The sequence below is a fragment of the Macrotis lagotis genome, chromosome 6 (assembly GCF_037893015.1).
Source record: "Macrotis lagotis isolate mMagLag1 chromosome 6, bilby.v1.9.chrom.fasta, whole genome shotgun sequence".
Lineage (NCBI taxonomy): Eukaryota > Metazoa > Chordata > Mammalia > Peramelemorphia > Peramelidae > Macrotis > Macrotis lagotis.
In genome coordinates, this window is record NC_133663.1 from 218,022,220 (window position 1) to 218,043,681 (window position 21,462).

Genomic DNA, 21,462 nt, shown 5'->3' on the forward strand with positions numbered 1-21,462 from the left:
TTTAGTTATTTCAGTCATGTCATACTCTTTGTGACTCCCTTTCTGATATTTCTTTGGCAGAGATACTTGAGTGGTTTGCCATTCCACTCTCTATCACATTTTATAAATTAAGAAACTAAGGCAGATGGGGTAAATTGATTTGCTGAAGTCACCTAGCTGACTCCAGGCTTAGCACTCTACCTACTGTCCCATCTAGCTGCTTAAATTTAATCTATAATATAGCTGGAGAGAGGCATATGATATTATGTGGGCGTTTGAGTAAAAAGAAGCCTAGAATGTAAAGAAGGAGCAAGCACGTATTAAGTATCTACTGTGTTAAATACTTTACAAATATTATCTCATTTAAACCTCATGAGACCGCTATAAGGTAAGTACTGTTATTGCTTTCATTCTACAGTTGAGAATATAAGGCAGATAGAGGTGAAGTGATGAACTCAGAACTCTTGGACTCAAGTGCCCCACCAATTTCAGCCTTCCTAGTAGCTAGGGATATAAACATCTATCACTACCTGAATTAAAAAAAAAATCAAGAATTATCTGATGCCCAAAACAGCACCCAAAATCAATACAAGAATCAAAGGATCTGCTATTTGTAAAGTACTCACCACAGTATTTGACATATAGCAGAAACTTAATAAATACTTCTTGCCTCCCAATCTTGTTCCCAACTACATTTATTCACTATCACAATTGTTATGGTTATTGCAGTATTGCAGAGTATACTAAAAATAATAAACACTCTTTTGTATGAAGCCCAACTTATATCTGCTATCCCCTGTAACTTCAAGTTTTATAGTACTACTGGTTCTAGGTAATGCTAATCAGAATTGGGTATTAAGAGATGTTGAAGTAACTAGATTAAATTTACTGTGTTTGATTTCATTTGATCAAACTCTCAACTGAACCAGTGTAAGAAGTTAGACTTTGTTTCTTTGAGAAACCTCACACATTACTTCATTTTTATGTTTTGGGGGGCTACAGAGCAAACAATCAAACTTTTTAAATGTCTTTTTATTGGTGAAACTTGCTAAACTTTGTTTTATTTTTTTATATAGTGGGATGCCATCACTGAAATGGATGAACATAATCGACCCATTCACACTTATCAGGTATGCAACGTAATGGAACCTAACCAAAACAACTGGCTTCGTACAAATTGGATTTCCCGAGATGCAGCCCAGAAACTCTATGTGGAAATGAAGTTTACTCTGAGAGACTGCAACAGCATACCCTGGGTCTTAGGAACTTGTAAAGAAACTTTTAATCTTTTCTACATGGAATCCGATGAGTCTCATGGAGTTAAATTCAGGCCAAGTCAATATACTAAAATTGATACTATTGCTGCTGATGAAAGTTTTACCCAGATGGATTTGGGTGATCGCATTCTTAAACTCAACACTGAAGTTCGTGAGGTGGGACCAATAAACAGGAAAGGATTTTTTCTTGCTTTTCAAGACATTGGAGCATGCATTGCTCTGGTTTCTGTGCGTGTTTTCTACAAAAAGTGCCCTTTCACAGTTCGTAACTTGGCTATGTTTCCTGATACTATTCCAAGGGTTGATTCTTCCTCTTTGGTGGAAGTTCGGGGATCCTGTGTTAAGAGCGCCGAAGAGCGAGATACTCCAAAGTTATATTGTGGAGCTGATGGAGATTGGCTCGTTCCTCTGGGACGGTGTATCTGCAGTGTAGGATATGAGGAAGTAGATGGTTCCTGCCATGGTAAGGAAGGAATATCAATTTATATTGCACTATGCATTTTCAGGTCAGATCTGTTGTGAATTTATCTGATAATTAATGTTTGAATAAAATTCTTAATAGCATGATTTTATAAGGAGCTGGCAAATATTAGTTGTTGTGAAATAGTGTTCCTTCTTCACATCCCCAATCTCTAAAAAGTATGGAAATTAGGGGTACATTTTATAAAATGCAAATTTTTTCCCTAGGTTAATGAGTAAAGTTAGAGATTAGTATGAATGCTCCAGTAATTTCTGGTCCTTTTTGGGTTTTTTTAAACAATAATATAATATTGTAATTCAGAACTTCTGAAACAAATTCATGGATGAAAGACATGTTTGCAAATAATATCTAAAGGAGTTTCAGTTATAAGGAAGTAAACTTAGTCCATTCAATTAAATTATATATGTTAAAATTATGTAAAATTAAATATTGATTTAAGTTCTGTTTTTAACTTAATTTAAATTTATTTGAATCTTATATATAGTGGGTAAAAATTGACCTTTTTAATGCTAATTTTTGTTTTGCTACTATTGAATACTTTTGATGAAATTTTGAAACAACTTAATTATTTTATTCTTCTGATTTTGAAAGAAGTGATATATGTGCAAACTAATTGTCAGGAAATTTTCAATTTGTAAACATTATTTATGGAGCTTAATGTTATCTTTGCACATTCAGTTATGAGATGATTGTACAAATAGTTTCCAAGGTTTTTTTCATTTTTTTATTTACAACTTGGCAGTTAATAATATCTAAGTAATTTAAATAAAGTTTCAGTGGAAAAATATAGTTACATTTTCTAGATTTTTTTAATATTTTTATATGTATTTTAGTTTTGAGGATTAATAATAAAATATTGTCCCAGGTAATAGAAAAATATTAAGAGGACTTCTCTCCTATTAGTTGTAAAATAGTTGCATTTTGTTTTACACTGGACTGAATTTCCTATTCTATTTAATTTTATTCTATTAACATTGAAGAGTGAGGGTATCTTTTTAGTTATATATTCTATTTTGAAATTCACAACAATACTCAAAGAACTAATACTTTCATTTTCTTTTTCAAAATGTAATTTTTTTCTAAAATTCCAAACAAGCTTGCTTGATATATATCTTATTGTAATTAGTGCCATGTAAAAGACTGCTTGCTGATGCCCTATTATTTGGAAAGTGACTTTGTCTTCTTATTTATTGTCTTCTTATTTATCTTCACATCCTTGAATTTTTAAAAATTTATATATATATATATATATATATAAGAATCAATTAAAAATAATTGCATATTTTTGTGAATTGAAAGCAGGAGACTTATTTTACAAAGCAACACTAAAGAAAATGTATGAACTACATGGGCACACTAATTATTTAATTACGGAGGCTGTCTTCTTTCTATCTCTGATTTTCAGTTTATTATTAGTGCCAAAATGAATTCACAGAAGATTCTTAGTTGATCTAGTAATAATTCCTATTGATTAGATTAGATTTTGAGCAGTGGTCACTTATGCTAGATCTGTTCAGACTGTTTGTTTACCTGGGGAACCTGGAGTGCTATATTTCCTTCAATCTCCCCAGGGTTCTCCGTTACCCAAAAGAGAACTTGAGGGTATTTGGTCTGTCTCACATTATTTCCATTCCTATCAACTTGGTTCCCCCAGTCTTAAGGGGTCCTTTTGCACTCAGTTCTATTTTTATCACTTAGCAGTCAAAATCGTTTTTGTAAAGGAAGGTTTACCTCAAAAGTCTATGAAGTCCAATATACAAAAATTACTTCCAAAAAAACCTGGGAGGAATTCCCTATCAACCATCTCAGTCTCTGGGGACAGACGGAATTAGGTTCATATCCTATCTCAGTTCCCATATAGCTTTACTCTGAAGACTTTCCTTGTTGGATTGGTAGTAAAATCTAGCCTTGAATGTTTCATCAAAAATGACTCTAGGCCCTATGACTCCACTACCTGAACCTAGACCTAATAGAATAAACAAAACATAGCAAAATTTCAAATTCCTATTCAGTTTAGTTCATGCTATCCATGCTGTGGATCCTTCGCCTCTTCAGAAGGCAACTAGAAAGAGAAAGACAGACCCACTCTAGTAGAACACTCTGGTGCTCTAGTTACCCAGTCAAGAGAAAAGGTTTCTTCTGTCCCTGTTGCAAGGGAACTCGGACTGGGGTCTCCTAAAAGCAGGTCCCTCCTCTTCAATTTTAGGTGTCAAATAAATGTTAGCTCTGTTCTTAATGTATAAAATGAATTTTCATTTCCATTCTTGTAGATATGAAATTTCATGCTCCATTTCACTGTCCCTAATAGTATTTTCTCAGGTAATGACACTAGTAATTCTGACTGAATGATCAAGGGCATCAGACTTATACCAAGTAGAGATCAGTTCCTCAGGACACTGGGAATTTTGCACTAAATTGTTTCTGCTACTGACTATTCTTAAAGTGATTCCCACAAACAAACAGACAAATAGACAATGGGGTTAAAGAGAGCATGATTTTAATCTGTGTGTTCCCAAAGTGTCAGCTGAAAGAGTAATCTAGAACATTACTTATCAAGATGGTGAAACTCAGACTAATGTTGCTATTTACAAAATTTATACTTCCCACTATGGTGTTTGCACACACATTCCTGGAGGGCTTCCTGTCCTCACCTTTGTATTCCCCCTCCTTCAAAAGTATTTCTTAACTCTTGTAGCTATAGATGTCCTTCCATCATGGCTTTATTTTGTGTATATCTTATTTTTGTTTGTAGTCATGTCTTATTCCAATGCTGGAATGTAAGGTCCTTAGTGACTTAAATTGTGTCTAAATTTTTAATCTGTATTCTAGAGATAGCTTGGAGGTGCAGTGAGTAGAATGCACCTGGAATCAGAAAGATACAATTTTATTCCCAGATTCAGACATTTACTAGCTCTGGGAGTCTAAACAAATAAATCACTTAACCGCTGCCCAAACTTCTTTCAGTTCTTCTATTATTTTTTCAAATATTTTGTTTAATTTAACTTAAGCTTTTAAAATGCCAAGCAATATTTTTGTTGTTCTTGAGTCATTTTTAATTGTATTCAACTCATCATGACCCAATTTTAAGTTTTCTTGAAAAGAAACTGAAATGCTTTGCTATCTCTTTCTCCAGTTCATTTTAAAGATGAAGAATGATGAAGCAAATGGGGTTAAGTGAATTGGATGGGGTCACATAGCTAGATTTGAACTCAGGAAGATGAATGACTCCAGGCCTAGAACTCTATTGATTGCACAACCTAGCTGCTGTCACATAGGCAGATACTAGGGATAAAAATATTTTTTAAAAAGAACATTTGGAAAACTGTAGATAGTTCTGGGCATTAAAAGACTTAATGTTTTTCAAAAGAATTCTTTTCAATATGATTAGAATCCCTTTTATTTCTCTGAGAACTTCTAATATTAAATTTCTACTTTAATAAGTACTTAGATTCACTACTTATTCATATCTTCACATAAAATATAATGCTGACCATTGATATAATAGACAAAATCAAGAAATGATGAAATAATTTTTATGAGATTTTTATGCTGAATGAATCAAATCCTGCCTATTGCTGACATCCTGCTTGCCTATCTTTTTATGGAATTAAGATAGCAATAACAACATTTGAAAGAGATCAATTAGGATGAAAAAGTTATTCTTTAGTTTGTGCTGAATAACAAAGGCCCCAGGGTTCCCTTCAGAAATATTGAAGCCTCACAATGCAGCATTCCATTGGTTTCTGTTTTTTTTTTTAATTTAATGGTAGCACATTCTTTCCAGGAAATAGCAGGAAGAATAGAGGAGAAGAGAAATTGTTTGGACTGGGAAAGAATTATTAACTGATGGGGAAAGCTGAGATCTACAAATATTCAAGGAAAAGCAGATGCTACTGAGATAGTATTGTTGCTACCCTTTCTATCTGGGCATCACTACAGGCAGCTAGGAGGCATAGTGGACAGACCTGGGTTCAGAGATAATTGATTTAATCTAGCCTAAGAGATTTAATAGTTGTGCAAGTCACTTTTAACAAGTTTCTCTTAATTCTGTCATTTTCTAAAATGGGGAAAATATCAGTCAAATTGTAAGAATAATGAGATAATATTTGTAAACTACTAAGCAAACCGTAAGTGCCAAGAATACTGTAAATCCTATATAAATCCTTCATCCTTCATTGTTCACCATAGACATACTAGAAGAAGGAAAAAAGTTATTTCTCAGAGTTCATTCACCACAATAAGGTATGTAGAAATGATCTTCCCACCACCTTCCTTGAGAAAGGAGAGTTTTATCTTCACAAGTAGCTGGTCTGGGAAGGACATATTTTTTTTTAATTTTTTTATTTTATTTTTTTAAGATTTTATTTATTTTGAGTTTTACAATTTTTCGCTCAATTTCACTTCCCTCCCCCCACCCCCCAGAAAACAGTTTGTCAGTCTTTAACATTATTTCCATGTTGTACATTTATCCAAATTTAGTGTGATGAGAGAAAAATCATATCCTTAAAGAAGAAACATGAAGTATAAGAGATAACAAAATCAGACAAGATAGCAGTTTTTTTTTTTTTTAATTAAAGGGAATAGTCCTTGAACTTTGTTAAAATTCTAGGGTTGTTTATCTGGATACAGATGGTATTCTCCATTGCAGACAGCCCAAAATTGTCCCTGATTTTTACACTGATGAAATAAGCATATCCACCAAGGTTAATCATCACCACTTTTTTGCTGTTAGGGTGTACAGTGTTTTTCTGTTTCTGTTCATCTCACTCAACATCAGTTCATGCAAATTGCTCCAGGATTCCCTGAATTTCCATCCTTCCTGGTTTCTAGTAGAACATTCCATGTCATGCATATACCACAGTTTGCTAAGCCATCCCCCAATTGCAGGATATTTACTTGATTTCCAATTCTTTTCCTGCACAAACTGGGCTGCTATGAATATTTTTGTACAAGTGATGTTTTTACTCTTTTTCATAATCTTTTCAGGGTATAGAACCAATAGTGGGATTGCTGGAACAAACGGTATGCACATTTTTTTTGCCCTTTGGAAGTAGTTCCAAATTCCTTGCCAGAAATGTAGGATGACTTCACAGCTCCACCAACAATGTAATAGTGTCCCAGATTTCCCACAAACCTTCCAGCAATGATCTTTATCCTTTCTGGTCATATTGGCCAGTCTGGGAGGTGTGAGGTGGTACCTCAGAGAAGCTCTAATTTGCATTTCTCTAATAAGTAATGATTTAGAGCAATTTTTCACATGACTATGGATTGCTTTGATCTCCTCATCTGTAAATTGCTTTTGTATGTCCTATGACCATTTGTCAACTGGGGAATGGATTTTTTTAAAAAAAATATGACTCAGTTTTCTGTAAATTTTTAGAAATGAATCCTTTGTCAGAGACATTAGTTGTAAAGATTGTTTCCCAGTTTACCACATTTCTTTTGATATTGATTGAAGTGGTTTTATCTGTGCAACAGCTTTTTAATTTAATGTAATCAAAATTATCTAGTTTGTTTTTAGTGATGTTCTCCATATCTTCCTTAGTCAAATACTGCTCCCCTTTCTGAAGATCTGACAGGTAAACTAGTCCTTGATCTTCTAATTTGCTTATAATATTGTTTTGTATGTCTAAATCTGGTAATCATTTGGATCTTATCTTGGTAAAGGGTGCGAGGTGTTGGTCTAATCTAAGTTTCTTCCATACTAAATTTCAATTTTCCCAGCAGTTTTTATCAAAGAGAGAGATTTTAGCCCAATAGCTGAATTCTTTGGGTTTATCAAACGGCAGATTACTATAATCGTTTCCTGCTATTGGACCTAGTCTATTCCACTGGTCCACCACTCCATTTCTTAGGCAATACCAGACAGTTTTGATGACTAATGCTTTATAATATAATTTTAGATTGAGTAGGGCTAAGCCACCTTCTTTTGCACTTTTTTTCATTAAATCTATGGAAATTCTTGACTTTTTATTTCTCCATATGAATTTACTTACAAGTGTTTCTAACTCATTAAAGTAATTTTTTGCAATTTTTATTGATAGGGCACTAAACAGGTAGTTTAGTTTTGGTAGAATTGTCATTTTTGTTATATTAGCTCTACATGTCCATGAGCAGTTGATGTTTGCTGAGTTATTAAAATCTGATTTAATTTCTGTGAGAAGTGTTTTGTAATTGTTCTCAAAAGATTTCTGAGTCTGCCTTGGCAAATAAAACTCCCAGGTATTTTCTATTGTCTGAGGTTACTTTTAATGGGATTTCTCTTTCTTGCTCCTCATGCTGTATCTTAATTGTCATATATAGAAAAGTTGAGGATTTGTGGGGGTTTATTTTATATCCTGCAAATTTGCTAAAATTGCTAATTGTTTCCAGTAGTTTTTTGGATGATTTCTTGGGATTCTCTAGGTATAACCTCGTGTCATCTGCAAAGAGTGAGAGTTTTGTCTCTTCCTTCCCAAATCTAATTCCTTCAATTTCTTTTTCTTCTCTAATTGCTGTAGCTAACATTTCTAATATGATATTGAATAGTAGTGGTGATAATGGGCAGCCTTGTTTCACCCCTGATCTTATTGGTAATGCCTCTAGCCTCTCCCCAATGAACATAATGCTTGTTGGTGGTTTCAGATAGATACTGCTAATTATTCTAAGGAACAGTCCATTTATTCATACACTCTCTAGTGTTTTTAATAGGAATGGGTGCCATATTTTATCAAAAGCTTTTTCAGCATCTATTGATATGATCATACAATTTCTGACAGATTTGTTGTTGATATAATTGATTATACTATCAGTTTTCCTAGTGTTGAGCCAAAGCTGCATTCCTAGGATAAATCCCACTTGATCATAATGTATTATCCCAGTAATATCTTGTTGTAATCGTTTTGCAAAGATTATATTTTAGCTTTTTGCATTTATATTCATCAGGGATATAGGTCTATAATTTTCTTTCTCTGCATAATATAATCTTCCTGGATTAGGTATCAGCACCATATTGGTTTCATAGAAAGAGTTAGGCAGAGTTCCATCTTCCCCTGTTTTTCTAAAGAGTTTAAATAGAATTGGAACCAATTATTCCTTAAACATTTGGTAGAATTCACTTGTGAATCCATCAGGTCCTGGAGATTTTTTCATAGAGAATTCAATGATGGCTTGTTGAATTTCTTTTTTCTGAGATAGGGTTGTTTAGTTATTTAAACTCCTCTTCATTTAACCTGGGCAACTTATATTTTTGTAAATGTTCATCCATTTCACTTACATTGTCATATTTATTGGCATAGAGTTGGACAAAATGATTTCAAATTATAACTTTAATTTCCTCATTGGTGGTGAGTTCTCCTTTTTTCAGTTATAATATTAACAATTTGGTTTTCTTCTTTCTTTTTTTTATCAATTTCATTAGTTTTTTTCATAAAACCAACTTTTATTTTTATTTATTAATTAATTTTCAGTTTGCCCCTCCTCAACCTATTCTTGAGGTCAGTGGTTTTGCTGATGAGGTATTTTACATGTTCTATTTTTTCTCTTTTTTGGTTTTGTTTAACAGGCTCTTGATGTCTCATGAAGTCATTAGTTTCCACAGACTCCATTTTTTTTATGGAGGAGTTTTCTTCATTTACCTTTTGCAACCTTTTCCAATTGGTCAATTCTTTTTTTTCTTTTTGCATTTGCCCAATTGAGGATCTGAGAGATTTGTTCTCATTTTGTATTTGACCTATTGTATTCTCCAGTGATTTATTTTCTTGTTGCAATGTACTAATTGTCTCTCCAAAATTTTCCAATTGATTTTTATACTCCTTTTTATTTCTCTAAGGAAATCTTTCTGTGGTGGAGACCAGATCATATTCTCCTCAGAGGTTCTAGGTCTCTGTGAGTTAGGGTCTTTTCCTTCCAATAAATTTTCTATGCATCTACCATTCTGCTGACCTTTCTTCATTTTGCTAAGACCTTGAGCTGGGGAGGGACTGATTTGCAGAGGTTTGGTGTTGGGAGCACTATAGGCTTTACTCACTGCATGCAATTTCTCCAACTGGCCAGTAGGAGGTGTGTGGTTGTTTTCTCTGGAGTGTCTCTGACCTTGATTGAGGCTTACTCCCTTAGCCTGAAGGAAGAGATTGAAGTTGTTAATTTCTTTGGCCTTCAATCAATGGTGGGCTCCAGCTCCACCCTGGGATGAGGTCATCCTTCTCCAGATTATCTGCTGGGTTGGTTCTTCTGCTCACACACCTGTGCCTGAGGCAGAAGTAATCTCTAATTGTGTTTGTTCTGGGAAGAGGCCTCTGCAGCAATGGAGGTGTACACTCAGAGTTCCTCAGACCAGAGGAGCCCAGGGATGGTGTCCACAGCTCTCCTCCAGGGGAGCTCTCCCCCCAGTCCTTTCAGCAAGCTCCAGAGGGTCAGCGCTAACACCAATGCCTCTGCTCCCTAGTAGACCCCAAGGCCCCGTGGCAGGACACACTAAAAAAAAAAAATAAAGTTTAATAATATAAGAATTCTGTCACCTTGTCTTGTGGGGGAATGATACTTGTAATTATAATAAAACTAGCATCAGCATTATAAAGAACTATATGAGATCAGAGGATCAGAAGTGGAAGAGAACTATTTGTAGTAGGAGTTTAGAGAAAGTTTCAGAAAGGAGAAGCTATTTAGAATTGACCTTTAACGATGGGTAAGAGTTTCAAAAGGTAAGGAATAAGGTAACCATGGTGCAGATCATTTCTCACATAGAGAAGAATATAAGTAAAAGAAATGGGAGACAATTAACTTGGCTAGAGCACAAAAGACATGAAAGGAAGTAACATGAATAATGCAAGAAAAGGAGAATGGTCCAAGAGATTGATTGTACAGGGCTTTAAATATCATTTTAATTCTACATATTAAAAAGACTAATGTGGCTACTTGGTAAAGCATGCATTAAAAGGAGAGAGTGGAGATACAAACAATTGGTATGTTATGCCAATAGACTGGTTCAAAAGTAGTGAGGATAGGGATAAGGTGATGCCAATGGGTCTTATGAAAAGAAGACGAATAAAGAAAAGTTATTAAAGTAGAAAAAATAAATTTAAAAACTAATTAGATCTAGGAAATATAGTAATTTTTCAAATATTATTGAAAGTACTGTGGTACTATTAATAGAAATAGGAAGGTCAGAAGGGAAAGCAAGTTTGCTTGGGAAGGAAGAGTATGAGTTGGAAGTATAGTGATTTGGGGCCTAGGAAGGTTATCCTCAACGTACTAAAAGAAATCCAGATGGAGAGGTCTTATTAGAGATTTTGATCTGGAACTTAGGAATGAGGTCAGAGAACTTAAGATACAAGTTTGGGATTTATCTTCAGAGAGAATGTTTGAAGAAGTACAAGTGAATGAAATCAATAAGGGAGAGATTGAAATACATAATAATGTGAAGGACAGAAACTTGGAGAAATGCAAACATTAACGATTGTGAGAGTGCAAAATGGAGCTAGAGATAGATATAGCATTGACAGAGAATAAATGATTAGAATGATGTCAAGAAGATAAGAAATATATAGCAATTCTGAAACAAAAGGAAAACAGTTATATAAGCAAAATAGAAGCATAACATTTTAGGGCTAAAAGAGAACATAGACACCATCCAAAACATGGTAAAGAAAACATGGGTCAATTCACTTTCCTTTAATCATTTTTCAGTGAACTTATTTGGGACTTTTTTGGCAAAGATACTGGTATGATTTGCCATTTCCCTCTCTAATTCATCTTAAAGATCAGGAAAATGAAGCAAAAAAGGTTAAGTGACTTGACTGGGGCACATGGCTTATAAGTTCATAAGAATATAATATCAGATTTAAATTTAGATCTTCCTGACTCCGGGTCCAATTCTCTCTATATACACGGCTCCACCTAGCTGTCTAAAAGTCAATTTACTAGATTTCAGCTTTTTTTACCTGTAATGTCATCTCTAAAATTCCTTTCTCTTCTAAAATTCTACATCATATTCTCTTAACCACCCTGCACTAATAAGTATAATTATTTTAAACAATTGTAATAGCTAGAATATGGGATCTGGAGTTGAGAAGATCTTAATTCAAATCTAATCTCAGCCATTTACTAGGTGGTAATCATGAGCAGTTCACTTAATCTCATTTTGCTTAGTTTCCTCATTTGTAAAATGAGAATTATATAACAACTACCTCTCAGCATTGACATGAGAATCAAATATGATAAAAATAAACACTTAGTAAACACTTAGTAAACAATTAGTCCAGTGTCTAGCACAGAGTAATTACTGAATAAATGTTAGCTATTATTAACTCATTATTTTATGAATGAGGATCATAATACCAAGAGATATTCAGTGACTTACCAAGAGCCATGCAGTTTGCAAGCTACAATAGAAGAAGCAATTTACCATACTGATATAGAGGAGATACAAATTAAAGCCTCATATTTTCCTCTTCACTGCTTAGACAGGAAAGCCAAGTGACCTAGTATGATAGGGTTCTTTTTGTATTGTCTTTAATCATTTTTTCCAGAGAAGGACTTTAATAATGACAGTAACAGAACTGTCTATAACACCTCTCAAAAATCATTCCTTTACCTAGAAATGCAGATTCTAGAGGTATATGGTAAAGCATAATCAAAAATGGACATTAACTACATGTTCATACTCCAAAGATTTTATATTTACTTTGTATAACAAATTAGTGGAGGAACATGGATTGAGGAAAATCATTTAAATATTTTGAAAATCATTAATTTAAATGTCCTAAGATATATTAATTTTATTAATAAAATACAAATTTGTGTTCTGCTACCAGTTTTCTGCCAATGATATATATTTGTTTTCTGGTGATTGCCTATAGCATTTTAATCCCTAAAATGTCTCTCTAAATATTTGTTTTTGCAGTTTGTCTAACTGCATATGATTTGTTAATCCAGGTAGAAGCCATTTGTTTTCTGTTCCAAATTATTTGGGGGCAATACAATATCCAGATTCTTTTGAAGCAAAAGAGATGTAGAATCTTAAATTTATTGCTTTGGTTCCCCAAGATTTAAATAACCAAATACACAATCCTGGAATTTTCACCTAACTATTATATAAGAGATATTAAGATACACAAAAAAGGTCATATCTAAGTGTATTTTATTCCCGGCTCAAATCTTTATCCTTTTCTCATCTCTTACTTATGTTCTTTCTACTCTATTTAATAGTGGAAAAAGGCATGCTGGGACATTTTGTGATTGTAGATTAAAACTTTATTTTTCCTATAATTGTCAAGGTTTATCCTATTAAATGTTGAGCATCCCTAAAGGATTCAAATTTAAAAATTGATTTTTGCAGCATTCATTTGCTTAAGACACTTTCATTTAGTGTATCAGAAAAAATGCAATGGAGAAAATTGGAAACAATTAACATGCAAAATTGAATGTAATTTTTGTTCAGTTGTATGTGTTCTGAAGTGATATGAATTAGTAATAAGCCCCTGTTCGGTATTATTGAGGGTAAATCACTTTAAGGTAGCAGCATGTTGTTGTTTTTTTTAATATTATCAACCAGTGTCTGGAATTTAAATCCTGCTAAGAACTATGTAATGTATGTGAACACAATTTTACTATTTTGATATTCTTAAGTAATATGTGACACTGTTTCAGTATATAGCATCCCTTTGGTTTTGAAAATAAAAATATTGAAGCATTGAGACTAATTGAAAATCTTCCTTCCCAGAAAATTCCTTTTCATAATACTATTTTGAAACTCAAGCTAGATAGCTGTGACAATTCTTTTTTTTTTTAGATTTTTTCAAGGCAAATGGGGTTAAGTGGCTTGCCCAAGGCCACACAGCTAGGTAATTATTAAATGTCTGAGACCAGATTTGAACCCAGGTACTCCTGACTCCAGGGCTGGTGCTTTATCCACTATGCCACCTATCCACCCCTAGCTGTGACAATTCTAAGACAATTTACATTATAGTTCATAAAGGTCAATAGGATATACAGGGTTTTCAGTGATATAACCATGGGAGAATATGATTGAAGTTCAGTAGCACAGCTCTCCAGTGCAGTTTAGAAAGATTTGTGCTTTGTGCTTATGATCCTCTATCTAATCATGTTATCAGACCTGTCTGTGGAAGCCAAGAGCAGAAAGTAATATGAGAAACTTGAGTGTGAAAATAAAAAATAAAAGAGTTTGAAAATACAGCAAAAAAAAGCTGAAAAGCAAGATTGGGATAAACAAAGTGCAGACTTATTGGCCAAATCAGTGTTTTTCACTTTCTAATGATTCTCATTGACCAAATACGAAATTTTACAATATAACCTTCAATTTCAAACATTGCTGCTCTCTCCTGAACCAAATATATTTTTTCATACAGGATGAAAATATAAAATCATAATCATATAAAAGTAAAATAGGTATCATTTTCCAGTTTGATGTGCTAATTTAATAATATAATGTCATTTTCTATTATAAATATTTACAAATATTAAATGGAATTGAAGATCCTAAATGAATAATGGGCTTTGTATTATGATATTACTTGATGCCCTTTGTATTTGCCCTCATCTTTAGTTGAAAAATTATATTTAAACTGTGTGATCCTATCATGGTCATATCACTTTATGAGATTCTAAAATATGAAAGTTAATTTGACACAATTTTTGTAGACACAAGGTTGTGTTGTCCCTGGCTCAAAAAGGTTTCTGCAAGGTAACTTAAATTTTCAGCATGCACATTTAGACCTCCAAATATAGCAAATATTACCAATCAGGTCTTGGTTTGTTGTTTTGTTGAAGTTCTAAACTTAAGACAGTAATAGAGGGGAGTAGCTAGGTGATGCAGTGGATAGAGTCAGGAGTAACTGAGTCCAAATCCAGCCTTGGACACTTAATAATTACCTAGTTGTGTGGCCTTGGGCAAGCCACTTTACCCCATAACCTTGGAAAAAACTAAGAAAAGAAAGAAAGTAATAGACGTAGTAAATATGAAAATTACACTTTAAGTGCATTTGGCCTATCTTTTTTCCTCCTTCTGAAAAGCCTATAGTTAAACATTTGCCAGTAATTCCATGATAGAAAATAGGTTTTGATGTAGGCTGCTTTGTCTTTTCAGTTGAGTGCAACTTTTTATGACCTCATTTGGATCATTCTTGGAAAAGATATTGGTGGAGTGGTGTGCCACTTCCTTCTCCAGCTAATTTTATTGATGAGGAAATATGATGCAAATAGGGTTTGACTTGTCCAGGGTTTCACACATTTACTAGCATAAATGTCTGAGATCACAAAGATATCTCCCTGACTTAATCCAGTCCCAGAACTATGTTCACTGTGGGCCAGACAACTAGCTGTCCAGTTGATATAATACTTGGTTTAATCTACATGAATAGGCAAATCATTTAATTTATCAATAACTTCAGACAACTCTCCCCATTAAAAACATTAAATTTGGAATAGAAGGATTTCCATCCTGGGAGTTCCCTATATTGATAGAATTACAAAGCTAGTAACATCATAGGAGACAGGAAAAAGAAACTATTTTTTGTTTTTGTAAAACAAGCTTATTGTAAAGTGTCTAGCACACTAGCACATAATGTTCATTTATTGAATGTTTGGTGATTGATCAATTGCTTATTTGGTAACTGAAATGGATGTTGCAAATCATTCAACCCAATCTTGTTACTGTACAGATAAGGACTTGGAGGTGCAGTTTGCTTAGGTAACTCACCCAAGGGAACTCAGAAATGGGGGTTGAATTTGAACTCCCTTTCTCTGAGTTGAATCACTGTATCTCTACATCAGAAAGTTTCAAAAGGAGGAAATTCACGATATAAATAGAATGATTAAAGTAGAATTATAAGATAAAAAAAGAAAAACCAAATGGGGAAAATATCCTTTATAAAATTATTCATACTCTCATTCTCATCCACGGTACACCTAGATACAAATAACAAACCAATTCACAAAGTTTTATTTCAAGATGCCTTTATATGGGCCCCATCCTATTTCTCCCATGGCAGACACTCAGTCTGAACACTTGTACAATTCATACTCCACAAGTCAATGAAACCATTAATTTTGATGAAATGACAAGCAAAGGTGGATATAGGAGAAATGTTATTGTTGCTGTTTGTTCTTCATTTTTAAAGTTGGCAAATGACATCCTGGGTGTGATTTCTTCATTGATATCCTGGATTTGACTGGATTTAAGTGAGACAGCTTGGCACTACCAGAGAAATAGCAGAATGAGGAAGGAGTCAAAAGTAAGGACATAAGAAAAAGAAAAAAATCCAGAGAAAACTTTCTAAGAATGTAAGAAAAATTCTGAAAGGCAAACAGTCCAAAAGTCCAAAAGAAATTGAGGATATAATATAAATTTTCCAGCAAATAAATCAACAGCAGGATTCATAGAAAATGAATAAAAATCATCCCTCCTCTCAATGTATTGTATACATATTGTAACAGAACAGCAGCAATAACATTATCTAATATTTCTTTAGTGCTTACTATATACTAGGTACTGTGATAAATGCATTACAATTATTATTTCATCGATATTCATAATTCTATGAGGTATGTGCTATTATGATATTCATTTTACAATCAAGAATATTGAGGTTAAGGGACTTACCCAGTCACACAAAATACAACAAAGCATTTTTTTTAGTTTTTTTTGCAAGGCATTGGGGTTAAGTGTCTTACTCAAGGCCACACAGGTAATTAAGTGTCTGAGGCTAGATTTGAACTCAGGTCCTCCTGACTCCAGGGCCTGTGCTCTATCCATTGTACCACCTAGCTGCCCCAAGACAAAGAATTTTAATAGCATAAAGTCAAAAACCATTGGGTCAACAAAAACAGAAATAAAATTATAAAAAAGAGAAATAATTCAGAAAACTATTTAGATATAAAATTATACCAAATATAAGAAATCCAATAATTGAGAAAAATGAGAAAATGATAAGTGATAAAGGATAATAAGAGCAGATTTTAAATGAAAAATGCAAGGTATCAGCAACTCTATAGACTGTCTTAAATTAATTTAAAAATGAAAATTGAAATATTTTCATATTTTATTTAACACATCAAATTGGAAAAGATGACAAAAGAAGATAATCATAAATATTGGCGAGACTATTTAAAGGAAGGTAGGCATGCTAATGATAGGCATGATAATGCAGTACTTAGAAAAATGCAATTATAATTTTTAAATATGTCATTAAATATTGCAATTTCAGAGATTCCCCCATTAAAGATATGCCTCAACATGGTTAAAGATATGGTCCTACATATGTAAAAATTCTTACTAGCACCTTTTTTTTAGAAGCAATGAATTGGAAGACAATGGGTGCCCAAACTGTCACATGTAGTTATAACATAATATTTTTGTACTATGAAAAATGACTGATAGGGTTAATTCAGAGATTCTTGAAGAGAGTTACATAAACTAATGCCTAACTAAGTATATGAAACAGGTAGAATTATTCATAAAATAATCATAATAATTTAAAAAATTAAGAAAACTACACTTCAGAACCCTAATTAAAGCAATTGACTGGCAACTGACTGTTATATCCTTCCAACCTGTTCTCAGAGAGAAGATGGAGGATTTCATTGAAACTTGAACAAAACCAAACTTGTCTCCTAAACCTTTCCTTCTATCCAATTTTGGACAGAGGTACTGCTAGCCTTCCATTTGTCCAAGTTCATCATGTTGACATTATTCTATACTTCTCACTGTCTCTCATCCTACAATGTTCAATGACTTAACAAAAGTTGACATTTCTACATTCACAATTTTTTTAACTTCTAACCTCGCAAGTTAATATATAAAAATAACTTCTTATTGCCCTTTCAATAAAATATTAACACGTCTACTTAACCTTTAAAATCTTACCCAGTCTTATCCCAATCCAAGAGCTTTATTGGCAATCACTTCCCTTCCTACACAGTACAATCCAACCAAATTAATTTTTTCTTCCTTCTTCCCATGTGCTACTCTATATCCCAACTTCATACCTTTTCAGTAGCTGTCTCACATGTCTGAAATGCAATCTATCATTACCTGTTTCTCACAGTCAATATTCTACACCAGCCCTGTGATCTTTAGGGAGCTTTTCAGGTCAAATTCTTTCCCTCACATAAATTGTATTGTATTTTTCTGTATTTGTTCACTTTATATTTGTGCTACATGTATTTTTATATTTTTCTTAGTTGGTAGTGACTGTTTCCTTCATTGTTCTTGTTCCCTAGCATGTAACAAAATTTTTGGAACATAGTAGATGTTTAATGAATAATTAATGATTGATTATTTACTGTATTTACTTGTTATAAGAGGTTACTATTTGTAGGATGAAAGGAATCACTGAGTCAGAAGAAATGGCATACATACACCCAAAATTATATAAATAAAAACAGTAAAAAAAAAAAAAAAACGTGCATGCCAAAGGGGTTTGTTTGTTATCTTCCCAATGAACAAGTTAATCCATGGAAGTAAAAGGGATTACTGTAGTATGGTATAGAAGGGCCTTGAAGATGTATTTTACTTTGCAACATTTTCAAGAGAAAATGAATTCTACTTAGTGTTCTTGTAGACGCAAGTTTTTTGTTTGCAAACACTTGTTATGGGAGGACTTTACTGGGGGTTGGGGTACATTTTTATCCACATCAGACTATATACTTTACCTCCACTAAAGTCCTCCTCCTATTCCTCATCATGACTTGGATATGACACCTGATTTTCAAAAGCTATGTCAGCAGAGCACAAGTTTTGACAGGTTCTGCCAAGATGGAAAGGCTTCAGACACAAGTTGACAGTGGATTCTGTGTTTGTCATTCAAGAACCAATCTAAATACATTTGGAGAGGCTTATAACCAAAAGGTTGGCTATCTGGTAATGATTTTTGCACAGCAATTCAAATAGATTGTCTATTAGGATATTGAAAGGCTATGAGAACATATTCATACCAACATATATATATATATATATGCTTTAAGTTAATTTACATTCTCTAGACAACAGCAGATGAGAAAAGGCCTATAAAGTACATATTAAAGGACATGTTAGCTCTCCTCTATGTTGTTGTTCATCCTTAATTCCCAAAAAGGATCATCCAATTTTATAAAATACTTATATTGTGAAAGCAAAGCTAGCAGTTGGGATGAAGAGACAGTATTAGGCATATAATATGATTCTGGATGTTAGATTTTATGTTTCCAATTCTAGACAAAGTTCATAGTTGGATAGTAGATAAAGGACATAAAAGGATTTGTTTATGAATGAGTAGAAAATCTTTGGCATTAAAATTATGGATAATGATTATTTTTCATATAATCAAGAAAAGGGAATACTTCTTAAAGCTAGCATAATACAATGACTTGCAGATAGAAAACTTCAGAGGCAATATTTTTACCCAAGTCTTCGGATGTCACAGTGGGTGCTCCACTCTGTTTAATAAGCTTCACCTCCTTGAGAATCGATTTCCTTATTAATAAAATGAGATTAGTCTAGGTGGTGACCAATGTGCCTTCTACCTATAAATCTTTGATTCTATTTTTAAAATAAACTATTCACAGTCATTAATATTTCTTACTCAATACTACAACTTTATTTTTAAAGATAGTGGATTCTAAAACTTAAAAATACAGCACAACTGAATTTACTAAATGATTATAAATGATTATCAATTTAGATGGATGATTTGCAAATGTCATGCTCCTATAGAAAAATGAACACCATGCAATGCAATATCCAGTGTCAAAACTTCATGGGAACTTTGGAAACATAAAGACAATCTTTGCTTTTCTATACATTTGACTACTTCTCTATATATTTTAGAAATGAGTCCTTTTTCAGAAACACTAACTGTAAAAATTGTTTCCCAATTTGCTACATTTCTTTTTTTTTCTTTTTTTCAGGTTTTTTTTTTTTTTTTGCAAGGCAATGTGGTTAAGTGTCTTGCCCAAGGCCACACAGCTAGGTAATTATTAAGTGTCTGAGACTGGATTTGAACAGAGGTACTCCTGACTCCAGTGCAGGTGCTCTCTCCCCTGCACCACCTAGCTGCCGCACTACATTTCCTTTTATCTTGGATTTGTTTGTGCAAAAGCTTTTTAATTTAATGTTATCAAAATTATCCAGTTCATTTTTATATGATGTTCTCTCTCTTCCTTGTTAATAAACTGATTTTCTTCAAACATATAACAAAAAGAAATATGATTTATTCACACTATCTGACATTATCACAAGTGATTACTATAAGAAAGTCTCTTGAAAGATGTAAAACACTCTTTTGCTAGGCACAGATAAATATCTATTTCCCAAGAAATAAAGTTATACGATGAGCTGTAAAATACACACACACACACACACACACACACACAAACACAGACACACACACAGACACACATATAGTCTCCCTATTGTTTCGATTTTGTCTCTATTCCAGCCCTAAAATTATTGTCATCAGAATTTTTAAAAATAAGAATTAAAAATTAAATTAAATTTCTGAAATATTTTAAGAGGACAGTGAAAGTAATCACTATAATCATTTCAAATGTCAATATATAAATTATTTAGGTTCTTTCCACAAATACAAATGTTTAAGGTAAAATCCTACAAATGGATTCAAGTATTTCATTTCTTAACAAACTACATTTTACATATATATGTGTGTGTGTGTGTGTGTGTGTGTGTGTGTGTGTGTGTGTGTGTATATATTATATATATACATATACATATATATATATATATGTATATGTATATATATAATTTGCTAACAACATCAGTAAAGAGGTACTTGAGTTCCAGGAACTTTTTTATATTTTCAAAACTATTTCAATTATTTCAATTTCTTTTATATGTCCATACATTTTATTTTGTGCATATATATATATATATATGTATACATATATAAAATACCCTACACTTTGTCAAAACTAAGTTATTTACAATTCATTTCCTACACTTTTACTCCAACTAAATCTTATTTTCTACATAAATATTCCTTTGATGATTAATCATAGAATAGTTCTCTTCCCCCATATTCATGTAACATTTTGTACTTTTCTTTATTGTTTTCATATTATATTATAGCAGTACTACATTCATCATAATTCCCTGAAATGCCCATTTCTAAATAATTAAGGCAAGGCACACCTTTCCTCAGTATGAATATGTATGGATGTATATATATATATATATATATATATATATATATATGTATATATATACACATACATATATATACACATATATATATATATCTTATATTTTATGCATGTGTTTATATATTTATATCTATATGCATGAATTTATCCATGTAACCTACATTTGTATATATGCTTCTATAGTATGTAAAGAGTTCTATCATGTATAACATAAATTGTACAATGTGAAAAATGTACTCAGATTTTCTTATAGAGGCATTGCTCTCAAATTAGTAGCATTTTGAATTATATTTTAAAATCTACATAGTACAATATATAAAGTTATGTGTAAATTTTAATGTAAAATACATTTTACTAACTGACATAATTGTGTATATGTGCTTAAGCATGTATTTCAAAATCATGTACCAATATTTATTATTGCATTACTTTTGGGAAGACTTTATCACCAAATTTATACCAAATGCCATTGTTAATATTTTGTGATCTTAGAAGTTTTATTAGACTATTTATAATAATTAAAAATAGAGTTTCTGACTAGTTTGTTATATTAAAATCTCTAAAATTTTGGTTGGGGAAAAATATTTTTGT

The 21,462-nt window shown here is 32.6% G+C and overlaps 1 protein-coding gene across 1 annotated transcript in view; it reads left to right on the forward strand.

The window, feature by feature from the left end:
- Positions 1-21,462, forward strand: part of LOC141491396 (ephrin type-A receptor 6) — a 1,165,986-nt gene that overhangs the window by 282,112 nt on the left and 862,412 nt on the right. Inside the window, exon 3 of the mRNA XM_074192302.1 lies at positions 1,056-1,719. Coding sequence (XP_074048403.1) covers positions 1,056-1,719 — 664 coding nt within the window. The remainder of the gene's footprint in view (positions 1-1,055; positions 1,720-21,462) is intronic.